The sequence below is a fragment of the Symphalangus syndactylus genome, chromosome 4 (assembly GCF_028878055.3).
Source record: "Symphalangus syndactylus isolate Jambi chromosome 4, NHGRI_mSymSyn1-v2.1_pri, whole genome shotgun sequence".
Classification (NCBI taxonomy): Eukaryota; Metazoa; Chordata; class Mammalia; order Primates; family Hylobatidae; genus Symphalangus; species Symphalangus syndactylus.
Window position 1 is genome coordinate 27401109 of NC_072426.2, and position 24232 is coordinate 27425340.

The 24232-nt window shown below is 36.0% G+C and overlaps 1 protein-coding gene across 2 annotated transcripts in view; it reads left to right on the forward strand.

Annotated features, from left to right (window-relative positions):
- Positions 1–24232, forward strand: part of PRKG1 (protein kinase cGMP-dependent 1) — a 1318464-nt gene that overhangs the window by 818663 nt on the left and 475569 nt on the right. For both annotated transcript variants that reach the window (XM_055274328.1, XM_055274327.2), the window contains exon 4: positions 9205–9310. In XM_055274328.1, the coding sequence (XP_055130303.1) occupies positions 9205–9310 (106 nt within the window). The remainder of the gene's footprint in view (positions 1–9204; positions 9311–24232) is intronic.

Consider the following 24232-nt stretch of genomic DNA (forward strand, 5'->3'; position numbering starts at 1 on the left):
ATTAAAACGATAACTTTTCCAGTTAAGAAAGGTTAAAATATATCCTCCAAACTAACTGTGAGGCAATTTGTGCAGTGGAAACATTGGCGTGCTCCAGATGCATAGTAAACAGCAAATGGCCTTTTCTAATTATGAAGCATTTGTCTCAGAACATTCCGGCAGTTAGAATTTAGCTTTAGGCTAACATATGCCTTAAGAATGTTGGGAAGCAGTTATGGGCTTGATGGAGCCCCTCAAGGTCTCTCCCAAGCTTCTGATTCTGTCACACTAAGTATCTGAGTGATCACAGACGAGTCAAGCATCAGTAACGTGGGGGTAGAATACAGCTTCTGGGATTCCATGAGCATATATTAAAGTACCTTATGATGTGAGCTGATTTTCTTTAATTTGGTAAACACAAAGTAGGAGAATAAGCTAATCATACTTTTCCATGTCTTTCTTCCTGTGCTAAGCCCTCAATTTCTGGTCTGTTTAGAAAAAGTATGGATTAGCAAACATTTTAAATGAGACTTACCTACTATCTGAGAATGTTCCCTGAAAAACATGGTCCAACTTGAGAAAAATAATTCACTCAGGAATTCTTTTCAGAAATTTCAACTAATGTTCTTCTGCAGGGGGAAAGATGTTCAGACACAACTAAAGTTGAAAACCAGTTCTCTCCTAATAGAGATTATGACGGTCTGTGGTGATTTGCCAAAGAATTATAAGAATATTTTATTTAGTTGAAATGTTGGACACACACAAAATTCAATTCAGAGTATATTTGATGAATTTTCACTTTGTTATATTCCAAGGAACAAAAGAAATGTGTAAATAAATGATTATCTGTTATGAGTGTTGTTACTCTAGAGCAGCACTAACCAACAGAAATGTTATATAAGCAATATATATAATTTTATATTTTCTGGTGATAACATTAAAAAGAGAAGCAACTATAATGAATTTTACTAGTAAACTTTTATTTTACCCAATATACCCAAAATATTATTGTTTTAACATGTAACAAATGTCAAATTATTCCTAAGTTATTTTACATACCTTTTTCATACCATCTTCTAAATCTTGTGTGTAACTTGTGCATCTAATTTCACATTAGCCTCATTCCAAGTTCTCAATAGCCATGTATGGCAAATAGCTATTATATTGGACAGTGCAGATTAAAACATATCAAGGGCTAAGCTTGATAAAAGTTTAGCACAGAAGGGTCTGGAAAGGGAGAAAATATTTAAAAAGTACTGTGCTGGTTAATTTTGTGTCAATTTGACTGGGCTAAGGGATACCCAGATAGCTGATAAAACATAATATCTGGGTGTATCTATCAGAGTGTTTCAGACAAGATCAGCATTTGAATCGGCAGACTGAGTAAAATGATCCACTCTCACCAGTGTGAGCAGGCATCGTTCATTCTGCTGAAGACCTAGTTAGGACAAAAAGGTAGAGGAAAGGCAAATTTGATCTCTCTTCTTGACCTCTATAACTGCATAGCCAACTTCTTTCATAAATACCCACTTATATGTCTATATAGCCTATTGGTTCTGTTTCTCCGGAGAATCTTGACTAAGATTGACTAATACAACTATCTTTGCTTTGAGTCTTGTAAGCATCTGTGGGAGTTTTAGAAGACAAGTGGTTGGAAAGTCATTCTAGGTTGAGGACCTATCATGAACAAAGTCATGGAGTAAAACAAGCTTTAATCTGGAGGGGTAGAGGCAGGCTTGAAGCTGGGGAAGACATGGGGAATGTCACCAGTTCTTGCTTATGGAATTTGAATTGTGCCTTAAAAACTCTAGGTATCTGAGTATTAAAAAAAAAAAAAAAAATACTGATGTGAGACTTATGAAAAGTAAAACAAAGCATGAAACACAATTTATTTAGTTATCTAGCCAAGTAAATATATCTGATCACTTTTGTTTATTGTAATAAAATATATATTTTTTACTTATATATATATATAATGGTTAGGATGATAAATTTTATTGTATATGTAAGAAAATATATAATAAAATATTTATTATATATCTTTATTATAATATATATTATATTTTATTTTATAATGTAATATATTTATACTATATTTATAATATAATACAGATTATAATTTATTATATCATTATACATTATATATAAATATATAGATAAATATGTTATATGTATTTAATATTAAATATAATATTTTATTATTTTATGTTATATATAAATATCTAATATATAAATATATAAATAAAATACATACGTAATAAACTTTTATTTTTTATGTATATCTAAAATATATCACCCTAACCATTCTGAAGTGTACAATCAATCAGTGCCTTTAAGTACATTCACATTGTGCAACCATCATCACTATTGATCTTCATAACTTTTTCATCATCCTAAACTGAAACACTGAACTTATTAAAGAGTAGCTCTTCATTTCCCCACTCCTTCCCAGGCCCCAGTAACTACTATTCTACTTTATACCTCTGTGAATTTGACTATTCTAGGACCTCATATCAGTGGAATCAGACAATATTTGTCTTTTTGTATGTGGCTTATTTCACTTAGCATAATGTTTTCAATGTTTATCTATGTTATAGCACATATCAGAATTTCATTCTTTTCCCAAGCCTGAATACTATTTAATTGTATGTATACACCACATTTTGTTTACTTATTCATTCCTTGAAGGACATCTGGGTTATTTTAATCTTCAGCTATTGTAAATAATGCTGCCGTGAATATTGACACACAAATATCTGTTTGTGTTCCTGCTTTCAGTTATTTGGGGTGTATACTCAGAAGTAAAATTTCTGAATCATATAGTGATCCCATGTTTAATTTTTTCAGGAACCACCATATCATTTTCCACAGTGGCTGCACCATTTTATATTCCTACCAGCAATGCACAAGGGTTCCAATTTATCCACATCATCACCAACACTTACTATTTTATATTTTCAAATAAAATAATAGCCATCCTAATGGGTGTGAAGTGCTATCTCATGGTGATTTTGATTGGCATTACGCTAAGGTTAGTGGTGTTGAACATCATTTTTATATCCTTATTGGTCATATACATTTATCTTCTTGGCCAACTTTGATGAAAGGAAACATTTTTCCCAAAACACAAAATTTACTTGGCTGACATTTCATAATATTTGTGAAGCTTCATCTTGGCCTCCTAACACTCCCAAAGCTATCTGAGTGTTAACGTGTTTGTCCTGGGACTCACAGCCTGGTACATTTATTACTAGACTATAAATATCTGTAGGACCATGTGATTTCAGAATGTTTTTAAGATAATTATGCTTTTATATTATAGCAAGGAAAATTTTGAAAGCATTAGAAAATACTTTGAAGATAATAGTTCTATATTTATAATGTAGAAAGTAAAAGAGAATTACAAGCTAATTTTGCTCATTGAAAGTCACTTAGATTAGTTTATAATGTGCATGGTTCTCACCCCTTAAAATGGAGTAATTTTGCTAATACAATGCTGTCTGCACTTTTGAATAATATGAATGCAGCATTCATTATTCCACTATTTTATTTTCACTTGTATGTCTAGGCTAGAAAGTTGAATATTAGGGTCAACTTCCCTCTACCTGACTTTTCCTATCTGTTTAAGATCCTTAAAATCTTTCAAATTCATCTACCTCTCTAGCTTCTTTGCCATTACCAAGGTCCACCCACCTGAATAATTCCAAGAGCTGCTAACTAATCTCTGTCCCTGTCTTGCCTCTATCTCTATCTCCATTTCTGACTCTGTCTCTATTTCTACATCTTTCTTTCTTCCCTGAGTCCTGTCCTCCTCCAGTGCACCATTAGGTACTACTAGCAAAATATTTCTGAAGGGAATCATTTGCTTTAAACCCTTCTGTGCCCCCCTCTTCATTGGCCTCAGGATCAAGTCATAACTCCTTATCAAGGCACACAAGAGCGTTTGCCATCTAACCATTGTTGCTTTCCTTATCACTTCTGTCTCACCTCTGACTACCTCCTAGCATCTCAGCATCCCTGGACCACTTGGAGTTTCCTCCAAGGGACACCTTTTCTTCTTCATATATACAACGAGACTCCTCATTTTGGAAAACACTTGTGGTGGTAGTTGTGATGGTGGTAGGATAACCTCAAAAATATCTAGCAATCCCCGTGGCGTACTTGATTCTGGAGCAAGGTCTGTGAGGACACTGTTGAGCTCAATATTGACACTTTAGTTACTGAACTGTGGGGATCCTAGGAGATACTGGGGGAAAGGCTGGGAAGGGCTGTCAGTGAACTCAGGGAAATGGCTGTTTACTAAATAGTATAAAAGTATTTTGATGTGTTAGCAACTGGCATGACCCTAGGGACACAGACCAGCTAAGTACTAGCCCTGCCATTGCCACTCCCACTACCTCTTTCTCTGACCTAATTTTTCCTCCAGGACTTGCTTAGAGCAGGGGCTCTTAATCTTGTGTGTGGGTGTCATGGACCTATTTGTCAGTTTGGTGAAGCATATGGACTCCTCTAAGAGTAATCTTTTTAAAGACATGAAATAAAATACATAGGATAACAAAGAAAATCATTTATATTGAAATACAGTGATGACATTTAATGATGAATTGTGATATAATAACTTATTAAAACTAAGATCTAGAGTCAGCTCTAGTAACTGCCATAATTTTGAAGTAGTGATGAATGTAAATTATATTAAGATATCTGCAGCAAATATAGGAGGATATAAAAATAGCCACTGTTTCTATTGGTAACAAATCATACTGTGGTTTGTTGCTCAAATTTCTATAATCATAGGAAGAAATGCTAAATATCAGTTATAGTAAAAATAAGGGTGCTGTTTTTTCTCCCTCATGTTCAAGAATCTCTTGAGTTCCATTGACAGATGTTTTGGAGCTCCATGGATGCCAGATTTCTTAGTCAGTTCGGACTACTGTAACAAATACAGATGCTCCTGGACTTGCAATGGGGTTATATCCTAATAAACCTGCATGAGTTGAAAATATTGTAACTTGAAAATGCATTTAAACACTCAATCTACCAAACATCATAGCTTTGACTAGCCTACCTTAAACATGCACAGAACACTTACATCAGCCTACAGTTGGGAAAAATCATGTAGCACAAAGCCTATTTTATAATAAAGTGTTGAATATCTCATGTAATATATTGAATACTTTACTGCAGTATAGTTTCTAGTGAATACATATCACTTTCACACCATTGCAAAGTTGAAAATTTTTAAGTGGGACCACCGTAAATCAAGAACCATCTGTACCACAGACTGGATGGCTTAAAAGACAAACATTTATTTCTCACAGTTCTGGAGGCTAGAAGCCCAAGATAAGGGTACCAGAGAGGCTGGCTTCTCACTGATGCCCCTATTCCTGGTTAGGTCCTCACATGGCCTTTCTTGGTGCGCTTGCATTCAGAGAGGGAGATCCTCTTTTTCTAAGGACACTAATCCCATCATATGAGCTTTACCCTCATGACGTTATCTAAATCTGGTCTCATCCCAAGGCAACCACCTTCTGATAGCATCACATTGGGGACAGGGCTTCAACGTTTGAATTTTGGGAGGACACAGATATTCAGTCCCTAACCCTGGGTGTAGCATCCTAGCTTAGATGATTCTTTTCTGCAAAGCCTTCTTTAATCATCTCTTCTCAGCTCCTCCCCACGGAAAGTATGCGTTGCCTTTTTTGTGTATTCACAGCCCCAGAAACTTACCCCGTGGTAGCATTTATCTCTTCATTTGTTTTTCTCTTGTACTAGACCAGGAAACAGCAAGTATTTTCTGTAAAGGGCTGGATAGGAAATATTTTAGGCTTTGCAGTACATATGGTCTCTGTTGCAATTACTCAGTTCAGCCAGAGACAATATGTAAATGAATGGGCATGGCTGTGTTCCACTAAGACTTTTATGGACACAAATTTATTTATGGACACAGAAAATTGTTTCATACAATTCTCATGTGTCACGAAATATGCTTCTTTTTAAATTTTTCAACGATTTAAAAATACAAAACCCATTCTTAGCCAGTAGACTGTACAAAAACAGACCATGGGCCAGATTTGGCATGGATAATAGTTTGTCTACCTCTGTACTAGATCACAAGTTTCTTGAGGGCAGGGACTGTGAATTTGTTTTCTATCCCTTAGATCTAGCACCAGTGTTTGCCATATTGGTATAAAATAAATATGAGCTGAATAAATATTTGAGTCTATAAGTGCATTATACTTACATTTGCTTTCCCGATATTCTTCCAGAATTTGAGTTGAACAACAGATGAATTCCTCAGTAGAAGAACTTAAGCCAAATCCAGATTTGTAGTCTCTTAGTCTAGCACAATTTTATGGCTCCTTCCTCTGTAATCTTGGTGTCCCCTAAATGAAGGCCAACTGTTTCATGCATTGAAGTTGTTCTCAATGTACGTGTGTGTTTAGAGGTCTCAGAGTAATGGGAGTTGATTTTCCACTGAGTGGGATGTATGTGACCCTAACCTGAGAAAATGATACACACTTCAGCAAAGAATTTTAGATATATACTTGAACAAAAAGGAAAATCACTTCCCAGCACTGTCTCAGCTTTATACCCTTTAGACTTAAATGTTCAACAGTAATCATCATGAAAATCACAGGAATTGTATTTGTGAAATACTTATTCCCTATAGAGATTAACACATCACTTAAGATCAAAGGTGAATGAAGAGATATATTTTTGAATGGTCTCTGTAAGTTATGGAAGCAATAGATTTACACTCCAGCAGGCTAGTTAAAAAGCAAGATGTTAATCACAACTCTAATATAACCATGTTTTTGATAATAAGTCAAGGTGATTATTAGTCATGCTTGTCCATCTGTAAAAAGCTGACTTGACTAATATGTATGTTGGCCAAAGCTAAATACAAAAAAGGTTTAAGTATCACGCCCAAGGTCATGGACAAATTTGCAATCTCATCAAGCCATGTTTATTATCATGCAAAATATCTGAACTACAGTTTTACCTAGAGACATTTTAATAGCCCATGTAAACAGGAACCAAAAAGTAAAATGAAATTATTGAATTCTGTCAATTTACTTTTTAAAGTCGTTTTTCAAGACATAGATAATGAAATCTGATACATTCAGTTTAAATATTTTGATGGGCATCAGACGCTACGTAGGCTTAAATTATTTTGTGGGTTTTTTGCAGGTGAACTTCATGTCCATAAAGTTTATTCACAAATTTGCCTAATGCCTACCAAATGAAATGCTAATTTCTAGTGGAGGAGCAGAGATTATAAGAGATGAGACAGGGACTTTTCTCTGAAGGAATATACAAATTTATATAAGGAAACATGATACAGACCCAGGAGAGAAATAACAGTATTAACACATGCTAAGCACCAAGGAGAGAAACAGATAGAAAAAAGCAGCAATTCATAGGACAGGAAGGGACCAGGGTCAATGCCTGGGCTTGAGGTGCGAACTCAGATTTAAAATGCTGCAGATCGCTTGGCCACAGTAAATACGTGTGCCTGTGCATGCATTACCCCCAAACCATGCAGCAACACTACGGAAATCTCAGCCATTTCAGTCTCTTTTCCTGGTAGACTCCTCAGCTCATTTCCAACTGTGCTCTTGTTTATGTACTTTCCCCACCCAGTTACTCTTTGCCCACCTCTTTTGTAGCTCAACCCCCACCGCTTTTTAAGGTCCCACTTCCTGTTCCAACTCTTAGGAATCCTCTCCTGGTTTCCCAAGTTCTTTGTGGCTATATCATCCAGTCTTACTATTTGTCTCCAGTAAAAGGGTATTGTGGAAAAGCGTCTGGAGGCAGCAGATGTATTAGAATCTGGCTGACGGATACCTGCACTTCCTTTGTTTTTGATGAAGTGTCATTTGTAAAAAACATTTAGAATGGAGCCATGCACACGCAAGTTCCGGCTGCTTTGTTCTATTTCTACTTCAGTGAGCATGTTTTGTTTTTTCTTTAATATAGTGTTGGCCAAGGGAGGAGTCATATTCTAGTTTTGCAGCTTAAATTTTGCAAGAAAAAAATAGATACAATTCAAAGATGAGTTTACCCTGGAGTACAATATTCATTCCTCTTATCTTCCTTCTCCCTTGTTCCTTTGTGTGTAACTTCTAGCTCCTCCCCACAAGGCACACACATGTCCTAATTCCTCTGATACTTTTTTTCTCCTCCTTCACTCCCAAATCATGATCCATCACATTCACTGGGCTTAGTCTTGAGAACTGTGAAGCAGAGAGAATTGCGCTCTTCTGTCTTTCTATGTTTGGCTCAATTAACTATATCCTGGCCCTATTCAAAGCTCTTCCTCAGACCATATACCCCATGACTATGATATATGAATTGTTTTTTTTAGTTCATTTGCTAGCTTAAAATATTTTATGTCATGAAAATTTGAAAACATATATAAAAGTAAAGAGAATAATAAATCTCTCATATGCCATCACACCAATATAATAACCAAGATTTTTAATGTGCTCATTTTAAAAGTGTTACACACTGTAACATTTGTCTTTTAAGCTTCTCTTAGTCATGTGCTTAACAGATCAAATGGTGAAGTTGTGGGGTATTCAGCTTCAACATTTAATTATGCATTGTCAAAGATAGTGGTGCATAAGAGAATAAGTTAAAATTCAACAAACATGTCTACTAAAACTACCACGTGGCAACTTTGGGCACAGATTTCAATTCGTAAAACGAGCTTTGTGTGGAAGTCATTGTGTAACTATTATTTGTGTTATATAAATTCTCCCCTAAGCCTGAAAATTTAAATTTTACTTCTACTTTTTATAATTAAAATATTGTCAAATGAGTCATTAACACCATGCTGGGTGATTACTAGGGTTTATTATTACTTGTGAACCTCTTTTTTCTTCACGCTATTTTCTTCATATATAGGCTCAAATTACAAAATACTTTCTATGTGGGTTTAGACACTATCAACCCCCAAGGGCCATAGAGCAAGGGCAACAGGAATCTTCCTAGTAGATAATAATGCTAGTATGGAAAGTTATGAACTACATTTTGCCTGTAAACATATAGGACTTTTTTAATGAAATAGGATAGCATTGTGATATTAGCTTTAAATGTTTGTAAAAAGTCTATCATTTTCATGCTTCTCATGAATAGCTCATCTCCTTTGCAGGATGTTGTTCACAGTTGAAATTCTCTGATTAATTTTTCCCTGTTTGTTTCCCTTTTATTTTTCTCCAGCTCTTGTAAATGTAAAACTCTGGGCCATTGATCGACAATGTTTTCAAACAATAATGATGAGGACAGGACTCATCAAGCATACCGAGTATATGGAATTTTTAAAAAGGTAGGATGCTTTCTTTTCTCTTGTGAGAGTGTTTACTTTCCTTTTAGCCTATTATCTGAAATGCAGCACCCTGAAGACTTTTTGCCTTTCTCTCAGTCATAATAGTCTACAAATTTGTAGAGATGTAAGACTTCGAATAAGCTTTCTGGTGATAAATCTGTAGAGATGTAAGACTTCGAACAAGTTTCTTTATATTTCTGGTGCCATTTTCCATGACGTATGGTCAAGTCAGAACTTCAGAGTTTCATGACATGTATTAAGCCATTCTCTCGTAGAAGTCAGCAACTCAGAGAAACAAATAAAAATGTGCTTGAACAAAAAAGGATATTGAATACATCTTCAACTATTTATTGGTTAATATATTTATGACACTTCTAAACAGACTCACACTGTAAGGCTGAGTCATCTCTTGTGTGAGTTTCCATATGAAAGGTCAGATGACTAAGATGAAAAAGTTCCAAGAAATAGCTTATTATCCTTTAATCCTGAGCTTAATTTCCCAAATAAAATTCATTTTATGCTACAGTTCTGAAATATCAAAAGCTTTTCTTTCCTTTATATTATATATTATCATAATAACTCAATATAGGATGGACATTAGAATAAAAACCAGCTTTTTATTTCTTAGGAATACATTGATACTCACTGAAATGAATTTTTTTGTCTCTAAGTTTATTTTAATGAAAATATATTATCTTATAATTGAAAAGAATATTGACAATTCTCATGACTTTTTAAAAAGCACTTATTTTTAAAATTACTTTTCTTTTGAAAACAGAGCCATTATTAAATAGTAATACACAAGTTATATGAGTACATAATGAGTATGCTGCTAATTAAGATTTCATTTTTGATAGGTAGGATGTTTAACTTTTTTGTTTTGCTTTTCATTTTTGGTGAATAAAATTGTTAAAATGAAGCTAAAAAGTCAAATTCACATTTTGCTTTAGTGATACATCTTAATAGGTATCTACTGAATTTTCTTAAGATGCAATTTTTAATATTCCTTACTTGGATATTTCTTGTGGTTAATTTATTTTCTTACTGCTTCATCTTTTATACATTTTTATTTCCATATAAGACCTTTTATATTCATGCTAAAGGGGTAATACAATTCTAACTTGATATCAAGTAATAATATATTGAAAAATTACTGTCAGCAGGGTGTTGATTTTTTTTCTCAATGTGATTGGACGAAGAAACACTTGGAAGAGGTAGAAATGTAAATTCTTATTTGAAATTTAATATAGTTTTCAAGGAAATTAAATTATTCAGGTGCCTTCTGTATTGGGTGATATATATATGTATGTGTTGATATATATGTGTTTATACGTATGTTGTGTGTATATGTGTGTATGATGAAAGATAGAGACTGAATGAATATTCATTTTAAGCCTTAACTTACAGTTCAAGAGCTATTGATTTCTTCTGGTGCAGCTCTGATAAAGATCACAACTGGTAATCAATGAAATGCTAACCTATAGAATACAGTCCATTATTCATCTCACATACCTAAGCATTGGACACTTACGATGTTGATTTTAGCTTCCATAAGTTTGTTTTTCCAAGAAAATGGACTGAGTGCCAATGCTATCTCAAATGACTCTAACAAGAACTCTTTCTAGTGGCACTATTTCAGGAGATGGAGATGTCTCACTCTGTGTGCGTGCATGTGTTTATGTGTGTGTGTGTTCAAATTCAAATCTTAAACAATAAAATTGGCTCTCCAAAGTAAGTGAACATTTTTTTTTGGTCAGAATAGAGCTGGCAGAGTTTAACCGGCTGAATAAAAAAAGAGGTGGTTGCTGACTTGGATGTCACTTTCCATCTGGCTACTCCATAAAACATCAAGTTCACATTGTTTGTGAACGTAGGACTGGGCCGGGAGTCCAGAGAGGTGACAGGATGACCATCATTGCCTGAGGCCAGCTTTAATCTTCCTAAATTACAACTGTGACCAACTGGTTCTCTCTCTATAACTTTTTCAATGGCTCACAGTTCCTGTTGCATTATTTACAGCCTCATTAGTTGGACATTCAAGGCCCTCCTATAGCCAAAAACAGCAAGGTTTTTCAGCCTGGATTCTTCTCACTTCCTGCAAACCAAACAATTCCATGTACCCGTGCCTTCCCTGTGCTTTTTCACAGCACACCCCCTCTCTTCCTGCCCCTCTCTGCCTGCCCCTCTCCTCCATCACTGTCAATGTTCAAATCCTTCTCTGTTTTTTGGATCCAACTAAAAGCTGCCTTTCCATGTATACTTACCTCATTACACTGAGAAGTCACCTCTTCCCTCCTCTGGAACTTCATCTCTGCCATGTGTTTTATTGTCTGCTTTGTTTTCTCATAATTTGACCTTAAGCTTATTTCTACTTCTAGACTATAAGCTGTTTAGAACTACGGTTATTTCTTAAATATCTTTGTATTCTTCTTTGGCACAAAACTTACTGCTTTGTAGATAGGCACTTTATAGAACAGTGAGTACAGAGCCAGTACATAATTTTCAGCACTCATTGAAGAATGAAAATCAGGACCTCTTTCAAAAATTGATAAAAAATTAAAGACCTTCACAGCACAGCATTAAATCAAATGTAGGAACCTTGTAAGTGCAGGTCCTATGCTTCGGTACAAGTCACACATCCATGAAGCCATGTAGGGGTGGAAAGGGTACCATCCCTTTTCTCTCCGTTGTGAGGGTCATGGATGACACACTTATATAAAAAGACAGGTTAACCAGAGGAAGGCATTACAGATTTATTTAATTAAAGATTAAGGGGCCGGGCGCGGTGGCTCACGCTTGTAATCCCAGCACTTTGGGAGGCCGAGGCGGGCGGATCACGAGGTCAGGAGATCGAGACCATGGTGAAACCCCGTCTCTACTAAAAATACAAAAAAATTAGCCGGGCGTGGTGGCGGGCGCCTGTAGTCCCAGCTACTCGGAGAGGCTGAGCCAGGAGAATGGCGTGAACCCGGGAGGCGGAGCTTGCAGTGAGCCGAGATTGCGTCACTGCACTCCAGCCTGGGCGACAGAGCAAGACTCCGTCTCAAAAAAAAAAAAAAAAAAAAAAGATGACACAGGAGCCTTCTGAATGAAGTCCTGACGATACAGGGGAAAACTGCATTTTTATGCTTAGGTTTAATGAAGAATGGGCAGCGACAGAATTGTGCTTGAATGAAAGGAGTGTGCTCTAATGATAGTGGCCTAAGTGAGGAAAACTAGCAAGGCTTGTCTGTTCAGATTCTTCTTGGCCTCTCTGTTGTAGCATTTCTTCCTTCCAGGTATGAGGTTGGACTCCTTTGGAATGAGAATCTTAATTTCTGTATGACAGCTGTCAAACAGAAAAGCAGGGGAAGGTTAAAATAATATTTTTAGGCTTTATGGATGGCTTTTGGGGGAAAAAGGAGTCTGTCTCTCTGACCTGCTTTGGGGAAGAGGAATTCTAGTTTCTATGGCTTGCCTCAGGGGAGAATGAGAAGCCAGAGATAGGAGGCAGGAGAAGGTCAGAAAGAAAGGACTTCTGAGGCCTTCCTTTGGAGTGTGTTTTTCTGAGCTCCAAAACCTAGAAGAGTGAATAATATTAATTCCTTCTTCACATCCCCAGGTTAGCTATACTTGGTACCATTTATTTTTCAAGGCTATTAAGAGATGGCATAATCACCTCAATGATAGATACTATTAAAAACTCAGAAGACCAAAATTAATTGTTTTACTGTAACTTCATAATTACTTTTATCCCCCTGTTTGTTGTTGCTCTTTAAAAAATTTCTTATCTTTCTTTTACATCATATAAAACTTTAAAGTTTTTTTTTTTTTTTTTATAGTCCAGCCAATCCACTTTTTTCTTTCTGACTTCGGCTGGGTATAGTGGCTCAGGCCTGTAATCCCAGCACTTTGAGAGGCCTAAGTGGGCGGATTGTTTGAGCTCAGGAGTTCGAAACCAGCTTGGTCAATATGGTGCAACCCTGTCTCTGCAAAAAATAGAAAAATAGAAAAATTACCAGGTGCAGTGGCATGTGCCTGTGGTCCCAGCTACTCAGGAGGCTGAGGTGGGAGGATCACTTGGGCCTGGTAGGTTGAGGCTGCAGTGAGCTGAAATTCCACCACTGCCTTCCAGTCTGGGCAACAGAGAGAGACCCTGTCTCAAAAAACAAAAACAGAAACATCACTGCATGTATAGGAAGGCTTACTTAACATTACAAAAATATTGACTTTAAGTGCTTTAAAGCAGTCTGTGAAGAGGGGGATGTTTGCTAAATAAAACTTGCATCTACATTTTTCTGTTATAGATACCTTATACTTTATACTTTGTAAATGAGTTAAAGGGGTAAAGCAATGGCGATGCTATTAAAAAAATGAAAACTCTAGCAAAGGATCATGCAAATTATCAGAGTTCTTTTCGGTAGGGGTCTCTGTTGTACATCCCAATGCCTTCCCAACTGAGGAATTTCAGGAGCTGCCACAGGCTAAAAAATGAGTGGCTCTCTATCATTTCTTATCTTGCCGTGCCACTGTTTCTCCACATTCTTCTGAATAAACACGTAAGTTTGGAGGAGGAGAAAAGGGGACACACCAGGCATATAAATGCACTGCTAACAAGCAAGAGTTTTTCTTTATTGTCAAAGTTGGGTTTTATTTTTATTCCATTGTATTTACCCATTTTGTAACTCCCAGTCATGTGGTTTGGCCTCCTCTTTGCTATTAGATGCCACATCAAACTGTGATTCTGGCTCTTTAATTCTATTTAGTCATTTCTCTTTTTGTGCCTGTATTTCAGACTCCCTGATGTAAACACAGATGTTTCTATCCAGATCATAGAAAACAAAAAAAAAGGTATTCAAAGGGCAGTGCTACTAAGCATGGCATGATTGCTATAAGTCAAACCATGATTTTTCCAGTTGCCAGCATTGTCTGTCATCTTTGGCTACTAAAAACTACTGTTGTTTTTAAGACAGATTCTGAAAAATGAGCCAAATAACTGCCAGAGTTAATCTGTGTTGCTTTTTCTCTGACCATATTCTCTCTTACTGCTATTAACACTGGTATTTATACCCAGAGGAGCATTAGTATGTAGCTGTGTGACCACTGGGGTTTACTTGTAGAAACTAGGTTTTCTTTTGTCCCCAAACTATGAAGCTGATGAAGACAATGATAATGGTGGATGCTGATTTATATTACTTGCTTCACTGACAAATCAGAGAGACGGCAGGGGCTTTTTGGAATTTAAGCTACACAGTAGATCCTGTTCACCCTCAGAAAATATTTTCTTTATCCACTTGGTAAGACAGATGTGCTCATGTCATCCCTCTTGCGTTAAACCTTTCCATATCTTCCCATCACTCCTAGGAGAAAGCCTACCTAGTTCTTACCATTGTCTTCCAAGCCCTGCCTGCCCCAACACTGCTCACTCTCCATCTTCTCCTTCTTTATTCTCTCATCCTTCCTTGTCCCAGTCACAGGTACTCTTTCATCTCCTTAGATGCTCCATGGCCCCTCTTAATAAAGATTATCTCAAGAGACTCCCCTCCATTTGAATGGATGCATTTCCAGAGTGATCTAAGATGTGATGACACATCAAGTATGCCTGCCATAGTGGAAAATAGAATCTGGTATCTCTCAAAACTCTTATAAATGTCTGATTTCCCTTCCTTGAGTTGAATGGGGGCAATAATAGTATTCACCACTGAGCTTTACATTATATTTTCAATACAAATAATTGTAAAGTTCACAGACTTTGAAGATTTTTGGTGATAATTTGGTTCCCACCTGACTTTCCAACTGTTAAAGAACTTGAAGGTGTTGTTCAATTTTAAAAGTACTTATTATACGGTTTGGCCCCTTTTAACCAGAAGGGTAAATCCTTGCCAGGAAGCCTTCATTACTGGGAGGTGATTTATAACCAAAGTCCAAAACTTATGTCCCTCTATGGGGGCCTTGTAGCATCCGTATACAAAGGATCAAGATGATGGGTGGGCCCTTGGCAAGTCATAGAGCTGCTTTGATGATCCCTCCTTATTCCATAATTTCCATTCTAAAAATCCTGCCAGATTTTAGTGCTGTGTAAAGCTTCCTTATTCTTTATCTCCATTACTAGGGAGTGAGCCCCAAGTCCACATGTGCTTTTCCCTTATTCTCTAAAACAATAATGCTTGTATATATATATATATATATCCAACATATTGTTAAATAAATATGCTACCTATTTATATATACATATTACGAATGTAAGTGATCTTCCCTTAAAAAAAGTATGACTTTGTTATTGAAACTTTATACTTTCATTTGATATCAGAATGGCCTTGACTAGGAAGACAAGTTTATGTTGAGATCACCCCTTGACTTCTGCCTATGGGCCATACTTCAACCAAACTTTTCTGAATCTTCTGTTTAATTGCTTTACATTTTTCTCATTTTGTGGTTTCTGCCTCACCTGCCACTGGATGGGATCTACATAATGATGCATCATCATCTCTGTGGCCTGATGAATCAACAAGGATTAAATGATTTTAGATTTAAAAAAATCTAAGATGTGATGTCATTTAATTTCTCTGCACATTTTATAGCTGAAGCAACTAAGTCTCAAAGAGGCCAAAATAAGCTCATTCCCAGAGCTTAGACTAAAACTCAGGTTTCTGAATCTCTAGCCTGAGTATTACACCTTACCTGGACTCCAGTTCATAGTTTGTTTTCTAATGGCAGCTTCCTAACTACAGTAAACTAAAGTGAGGGTGGTTTAGTAATATTTTCATTGTTCCTTTCCACAAAGGCAACTTAGATTATTAATTCAATATTATATAAACTTTTGTCTATATTCTAACTATATACCTTTATTTTCAATCTTTTAGAAATAAAATTTCTAAAGCCCTTACAAGCTTTTCCTTCTTTGATCCAATTTAAAAATCTGGTTTCATTTTTTTAATAACTCAATCCAACAGGCACTTTATTTTGATATTTTAATTGTATTTTATCATATTTGTAAAAGTGTAGTCAGGGAGAGAATTAGAGTTTGTTGAGTAGAATACAAAGTTGTGAGGAGTGTGAAAGTTTATTCATGCTACTGATGAGAGAACTGGGCCTAGATCGGTGAGGAGAGCTGCCTCACATCAGCTGGAAAATTGCTAATCAAATGATCCCTGTGCCTCGGCAAGTCTGAAATTTTACTGTCCTAGAATATCACCTTTGTTTTGTTCAAAATCTTCAAGGTAAAATTCCCCACAATGTTGACTAAACATATGTCCTAGTGTTTTTGCCTTTCCTATAGGATATTCTGTGAAGATCTTGCCTAAGTTGTCATATCCTCTAAGGAAAGAGAAAGTAACTGCACAGAGATGCCCTTGAAATATCCATTTTTAATGATAGATTTGGAATGTGGCCAGAAAATGTGCATTTTTAAGTTCTCAGCTGATGCTCATGCAGCTAGTCTGGAGATCATTCTTGGAGAACCACTTATCTAGGACATACGATGAAAGTACAAAATATATTTCAAATATTTTAAGTATTTGTATGACTTATTAATATGAAGAGTGCTTGGGTTTAAATCCTGGTTTCAGCATTTATAGGTATATGATAGGTAGGTGCAAGAGTAATTGCAGTTTTGACTATGAACTTTAAATCATTATAACTAGGCTCAAACACAACTTTATTTATCAAAATAGGAACCATTACAATCAACACATTTTTGCCAATGAGAAATAAGCTTGTTTATTCCTGTAGCATAAAAATCCATGCTTAGGGATTTGACAAACTCTTGGGAAAGCATTTTCTGCATCCTGCTGGTTCTGGAAGCATTTTCTCTGCAAAAAGTTGTCGAGATGCTTAAAGAAATGGTAGTCAGTTGACAAGAGGTCAGGTGAATACGGCAGACGTGGCAAAACTTCTTAGCCCAATTCATTCAACTTTTGAAACATTTGTTGTGCGATGCTTGGGCAGGCGTTGCATGGAGAAGAATCGGGCCCTTTTTGTTGACCAATGCCAGCTGCAGGCATTGCAGTTTTCAGTGCATCTCATCGATTTGCTAAGTGTACTTCTCAGATGTAATGGTTATGCCAGGATTCAGAAAGCTGCAGTGGATCAGACTGGCAGCAGACCACCACCAAGTGACCATGACTTTTTTTGGTGCAAGTTTGCTTTGGGAAGTGCTTTGGAGCTTTTTCTTTGTCCAGCCACTGAGCTGATCATCACTGGTTGCTGGATAAAATCCACTATTCATTTCATGTCACGAACCAATTCGAGAAATGCTTCGTTGTTGTTGCACAGAATAAGAGAAGACGACACTTCAAAATGACGATTTTTTTTTTTCTCTCAGCTCATGAGGCACCCAGTTATTGATCTTTTTCACCTTTCCAATTTGCTCCAAATGACAAATGACTGTTGAGTTTTTTGGCAAGTTCTTGTGTAGTTGTAAGAGGATCAGCTTAGATGATTGCTGTCAACTGGTCCTTGTCAACTTCCGATGGCCAGCCACTATGTTCTTCATCTTCAAGGTTCTCCTCTCCTTTGCAAAACTTCTTGAAACACCACTGCACTGTACATTCATTAGCAGTTTCTGGGCCAAATGTGTTGTTGACGTTTCAAGTTGTCTCTGCTGCTTTGGGAAGCACTTCAAACTCAAATAAGAAAAATCTTTTGAATTTGCTTTTTGTCTAACATCATTTCCATAGTCTAAAATAAGCATAAAATAAACAGCAAGTAATAAGCCATTAGCACAAAAGCATAAAGTAATAAGCTATTAGCAAAAAATCGTAAAGTAATAAGTCATTAGCAAAAAAGCATAAAATGATGTATAACATAACCACATTTATTTAAGAATGTATTCCAATATCAAATGGCAAATTTCAACAATGCCAAAACTTCAATTACATTTGCACCAACCTAATATAATCATAGGCAAGATTCTTTACATTTAGGCGCAATAAAAGACGTAGTAAACCCTCCCACTATCAAGGACCATAATTAGAAATAAACAAAATAATATGTTAGTAAAAATTTATTGAGTGTGTGCCAAGCCGTGTTCAAAATACTGTAGATGTATTAACTTATTCTCAACAAAAATTCGTAAAGTAAGTACTATTATAACATCATTTCCATTTTATAGATAAGAATACTAAGGCCAAACAGATAAAGAAAACTACACAGGTGTTCAGGGTAGAGCCAGTGTCTATAGAACTGATACTCTTAAACTCCACCCTCTACTGCCTCAATAAATTCTGGATACCCAAATATTAGTCCCTGCACATTGTTGTCCTTCTCATTAAATTGGCATTTACTTAGCCTGGAGATTTCAGCCATAGGTTGATTTTGTTCTTGGAGTACCTGGGTTTCCTATTCACCATATTTTTCTCTCTCAGTGCCCTCCTCCCAAACCTCAGTAGTATTTTCCCTTCCTCTCACCCCTCTAGAATATATTCTCAAAACAATGCTCAGTAATAGCTTAAGAGCTATCACTTTAAACAAGTGACAGTGTCTTAGAATTACATAGGCTCAGTGAAGGGGCTTTCAGTTGTTTGGAAACCCACCACCTGTACGTAAGCAGACACCATGATTTCTAAAACAAATATGAAATGACTTACGACTCAGGATCAGTGTCTTCTGCAGACATTCAGACACTGCGTTTCTGGTTCTTTTTTAACCTCCTGCCTTTGAGCTCCTCAAGCACAGGTTGTAGTCTATAAGTGGGACCTGTTCTTGCTTAGGCTATGCTCTGTGATCTTTTAAGGAATTGAACTGTTTGGACATATACAAAGTATCTTTTGTACAGTTCAGCCTGAGCAAATGAAGATGCCACTTTTTGGGCACAAATTATATAAAATACAAAATAAAATTATATAAAATATAAAATATTGTCACAAAATACAAAAAATTGTGATCTCAGTTTGTAGAGATCACAATTCTGGGAAATTAAAATAATTATTTCCCTTTCCCCAGATTTTTCTTCTATCATTTACAAAAAGAGATGGGAAAGAGAAGGTGCATATTAAAACAATTTGGGGGCTGTTAGAACTTAATTTTTTTGTTTGTTTTTTAAGACTCAATGACAGACAGACCTATTGAGCTCTTAAGCTTTGAGCTTTAATAGAGCTTTTCTAGAAGACTGTGAAACTTGCATTAGAATTAAGCTTGACAAAGCTGGTATAGTTTTAATTTGAAGGGAAATATTAGGAAGAATAAATAAAAAGGCACTTTCTCACCCCATTTTCAAGTTGGTTTGCTCACAGACCATTTCGTGGTAGCAGATTCATTCTCATTAAGGATGACACAAGGGGCAGGTAAATCTAAAAGTGGCCATTAATTTTATGTTGTCATCTAGCATTTGCACAAATGTCTCCATATTGATCCATTTTTTATTAAAAAAAAGAAAGACAATGTGATCTCAGATATTTGCATAATTATAGGCTAATTTTTAAAAAATTATTCATCTGCACGTTTCATATTGGTACTTTCACCTCCATATGTGTAAGTTTTTCCTACTTCTTGCAAATAATTAATAAGACAGTTGATTATATTTGTGGTAAAAATCTTCCACTTGAATCAGTAATGAATCTCTCACAGATAAGTCCTGTTTAGTCCAAGAAAAGACTAAGTCCTCGGCTAAGGGACTTAATAAATTGATTCATTGTGCTGGCCTCTCCCTGAGCCTGGGTTAAGAGGGATGAGTCTCTTTAAGGACTGTAGGCAGCTTTTCCTCACTATCTCCATGAGAATTCTTTCTTGAAACTCTGGAATTTCAAAAATCTAAAACAGTGTGACAAAGCAGTTTAATATTCCTCTAGCCTGTTGTAGCTTTGAACCTTATAAATAGTTCCTGTAGTAAGGCTTATTTTATTTCTGTATCATCCAGATTGAGCCTAATAACAGTTCCCTGCTTGTAAAATGTTTTGTACACAAAGGATTAGTGCATCTGGGAGTGAGTTCTTTTCCATAAGGAAAACTATTCTGTAACGAACAAATTCAGAAAGAATCCATGAGTTATAGGGAAAAATTAAGAAGGGTGGTCTTCTGGGATCCTAGCAACATAGATTTCTCTGCTTGATATAGAAACCCACGTCCTCATCGTTGGAGAGAAATCTGATAGAGAATCAGAAATGGGAATGAAAAAGTACTGCTGAGGCACAAAATAAATACTAGGGCAATTTAGACATAGAAAGCATCTTAGTGTGTATATTTTATCTGTCCTGAGAAGAGGCCAGTATGTCAGTTTGTCAGTTGAAAAAAAGCACGAAAAAGGTGGAATTAGCATTATAGGTCCTTTTTTGTTTGTTTGTTTGGTTTTGGTTTTGGCTTGGAATAAAGTTAATCATTATTTATTTATCAATATGATTTGACCAAGGCGAACTCTTAATGGACAGCTTAGAATCTGGCTGTTGGGCAGCATGGGTGTCTATGAATCTGAAAATCCTGATATTCTGACTCTTTCTAGGGTGCAGGGAAAGCAGCTCCTGGAAAGGGAAGCCCTTAGAGGCAGCGTGAGCACAGTGCTTCACAGCACGACTAGGGGCTTTGTTGTGAACACTCCCTTTACCAAACCTAGTATGAGTGTTTTCAAAGCAGTGACGGAGAGCAAGGGAAATCCAAAACTCAAACAGAATAAGCTGGCACCTGCCTCCTTACACACATTATTATCTCACTTAATTTTGACAGCTCCTTTAAGAAAGTTAATCATAATTTATTTGCCAATATGATTTTACCAAGGCATTTCCATTTTACTGAGGCAGTAACTAGAGTCATGAAAATTAGCAATTTCCCAGCATCAGTGATGAATCTCACACAGATAAGCCCTGTTTCATCCAAGAAAAGACTAAGTCCTTGGCTAAGAGACTTAATGCGTTGATTCATTATGCTGGCCTCTCCCTGAGCCTGGGTTTGGATTTAAAACCAGGTCCAATCCAAAAATCCTCATTCTGTTAATTTATCAGGCCAGTTTCCTGTAAATGGGTAATGTCAGAGGAAGAATAATAGAACAAATATTTTAAAATTTTTTATAGAATAAAAAAAGTAATGTCAATTGGTGAATATGTGAAAAAATCATTACAAATATAATGAAAAACATTCCTTGGAAGTGCATTTCTATAAACATTTCAATTCATGGAAAAGTTCCTAGCATATAATTTTGGCACGTCTGTGTGTGTGTGTGTGTGTGTGTATGTGTATGTGTGTGTAATCATCCATCCATAGTTAAATCTGAGGTTTTTAAATGTAATTTCAAAACAGAGGAGAGAGGATTTTTTCTTTGAGCTCCAATAATGATGTAATTTTATTATTTGTGCGTATATAATAAGTGATAGAATATTTATGCTAAAGCCCACAAGAATTCCAATTAAGCAGCACAATTTTAGTTATTTTATAAATACATATAGAGTGTTTAAAATTATTCAGTACTTTTCAAGCAATTGAATAAATACTGTTTTCCCTGGTGGCTGAAAGGGGTCCAATGGGTAAATATTGTATTTCATGTTTGGGAAAAACTACGTTAAGTGCTCTGGTTTGTTGTGCAAACAAAGATAAATCAAAGTTGCCTTGCAGGATGGATTTGCTTGTTTTATTTTTTAAAGAAATTAAATACATAAATAAATCTAACAGGAGCACAGCCAAGAAAGCAAGAAAAGAAATATTAAAATTTAAGAATTTTAATTCCACAGAATTCTAAATTCTTACAAATTTTGACTTTAGGTTGGTTTTATGTGCGTTGAACTCTGTATACTTAGCATTGCTTCTTGAAATTAGGTCTTGATGTTTGGGGCAGTAGGGCCCAAAGGAATGACAGATTTTGTTCTTATTTTTATTTTTTTTAAATTATACTTCAAGTTCTGGGATACATGTGCAGAACGTGCAGGTTTGTTACAATGGTATACATGTGCCATGGTGGTTTGCTGCACCCATCAACCCATCATCTACATTAGGTATTTCTCCTAATGCTATCCCTCCCCTAGCGCCCGCCTCCCCCGACAGGCCCTGGTGTGTGAAGTTCCCCTCCCTGTGTCCATGTGTTCTCATTGTTTAACTCCCACTTATGAATGAGAACATGCAGTGTTTGATTTTCTGTTCCTGTGTTAGTTTTCTGAGAATGATGGTTTCCAACTTCATCCACATCTCTGCAAAGGACATGAACTCATCCTTTTTTTATGGCTGCATAGTATTCCATGGTGTGTATGTGCCACATTTTCTTTATCCAGTCTATCATTGATGAGCATTTGGGTTGGTTCCAAGTCTTTGCTATTGTGAACAGTGCTGCAATAAACATATGTGTTATTGTTATTTTTAATTTATGTTTCAATCTTGTCTGGATAAAAATATGACAAAAGACTGTAGGACCAACCAATAAATGAGTATGAGAAGTAGTTAAATACTAAACAGCAAGAAGTTATTGACTTGTTTTCAGTTAATGAATATTATTCTAAATGATATTAATTTCATTTTTTCCTTTTCTCTTTTCTTTCCTTCTCTCATTCACAATAAATCAATATATTCATATGTATAAATGTAGTCAATTGCTTCTTAAAGGTAAGACTTATGCATAAACAACAAGTGATCACTTTTTTTTCATTTAAACTGGTATATTCTGCTGTGTTAAATGTGTCCAATTCATATTTTAAGTCCTTTTGGACACCTATCTCAACAGGTGGAAGACAGTGTGCCAGAATGTAGTAGCAAGGATTGGGCCATCTGAAAATATGAAGAATTCTATATGGGACATATAGAGTTAACCTAAATCAGATTTTGTTATCATATAGAAACACATCAAAATTAGCTTTTGTATTGGATAAGAAGTCAAACCAGTGCAAGAAGATTGGAGTCTCTTCTAGAATATTGTTTTAGAATTTATTTAGCCTACATTAAGGATATATTGTCTCACTAATGATGGTTCATCCAGAGAGTCTTCACTCTTTCTGACTCTTCAGAATTCTAACATCTAGTTAATTAGTCTTTCTAGCACTAAACAGTTTCTACTTAAATTCGAAGCCCCCTAATATAGACAAGAGATACTCTGTTTGATTACAAAAAAAAAAAAAAACAAACATGTCAGAAAAGAGATATTCTCTTTCTTTTACAATTAGTGTTTCTTCTTTATAGCCCTTGTTAGATAGCTCTGACATCTCAAAATACATGGCTGACTACTTTAAATAGATATTTTTTGTATAAATTTCACAACAATCTGATTATACTACACTATACTACGCTATACAATGTGTTTGATCTCTCTTATTTAATCCCTAGATGTTTGCTTTCTGAGAACCACAGCACACACATAAATATTCTCTCTTCAGTACTGGCTTTGTCACTGCCTTAGTCTGTTTAATATTGTTGTAAAAGCATACCAGAGGCTGGGTAAATTTTAAAGAAAAGAGGTTTATTTGACTCATGGTTCTCCAGGCTGTACAAGAAGCATGATACCAGCATCTATATCTGATGAGGGCTTCAGGCTGCTTCCCCTCATGGTGGAAGGTGAAGGGGAGCAGGCGTGTATAGAGATCACATGGTGAGAGAGAAAGCAAGAAAGAGAGGGGAGGTGTCAGGCTTCTTTTTTTCTCTTTCTTTTTTAGCAACCAGCTTTCACAGGAACTAATAGAAAACTCACTCACCCTTTTCCCATCCTGCCCAGGGCATTAATCTATTCATGAGGGATTCATTCCTATAACCCAAACACCTCCCATTAGGCCCCATCTCCAACATTGGGGATCAAATTTCAACACAAGTCTTAGAGGGGACAAACATCCAAACTATAGCAGTCAGCAAACTTCATTATGTCCGTGTTTCTGCATACCTCACTATTTTGGTCCAAGAACCTGTTTATATGTCTTATCCTGATCTCACCTGGCTCATTGTGTCCTGCTGCCATCCATGCCAATTAGTTTGATCTCTACAGAGTTAGTTGAAGCTGGGTTTGATAAAATAAATGGAGATAATGTTTGGGGGAGTTAGGGAAAGGAA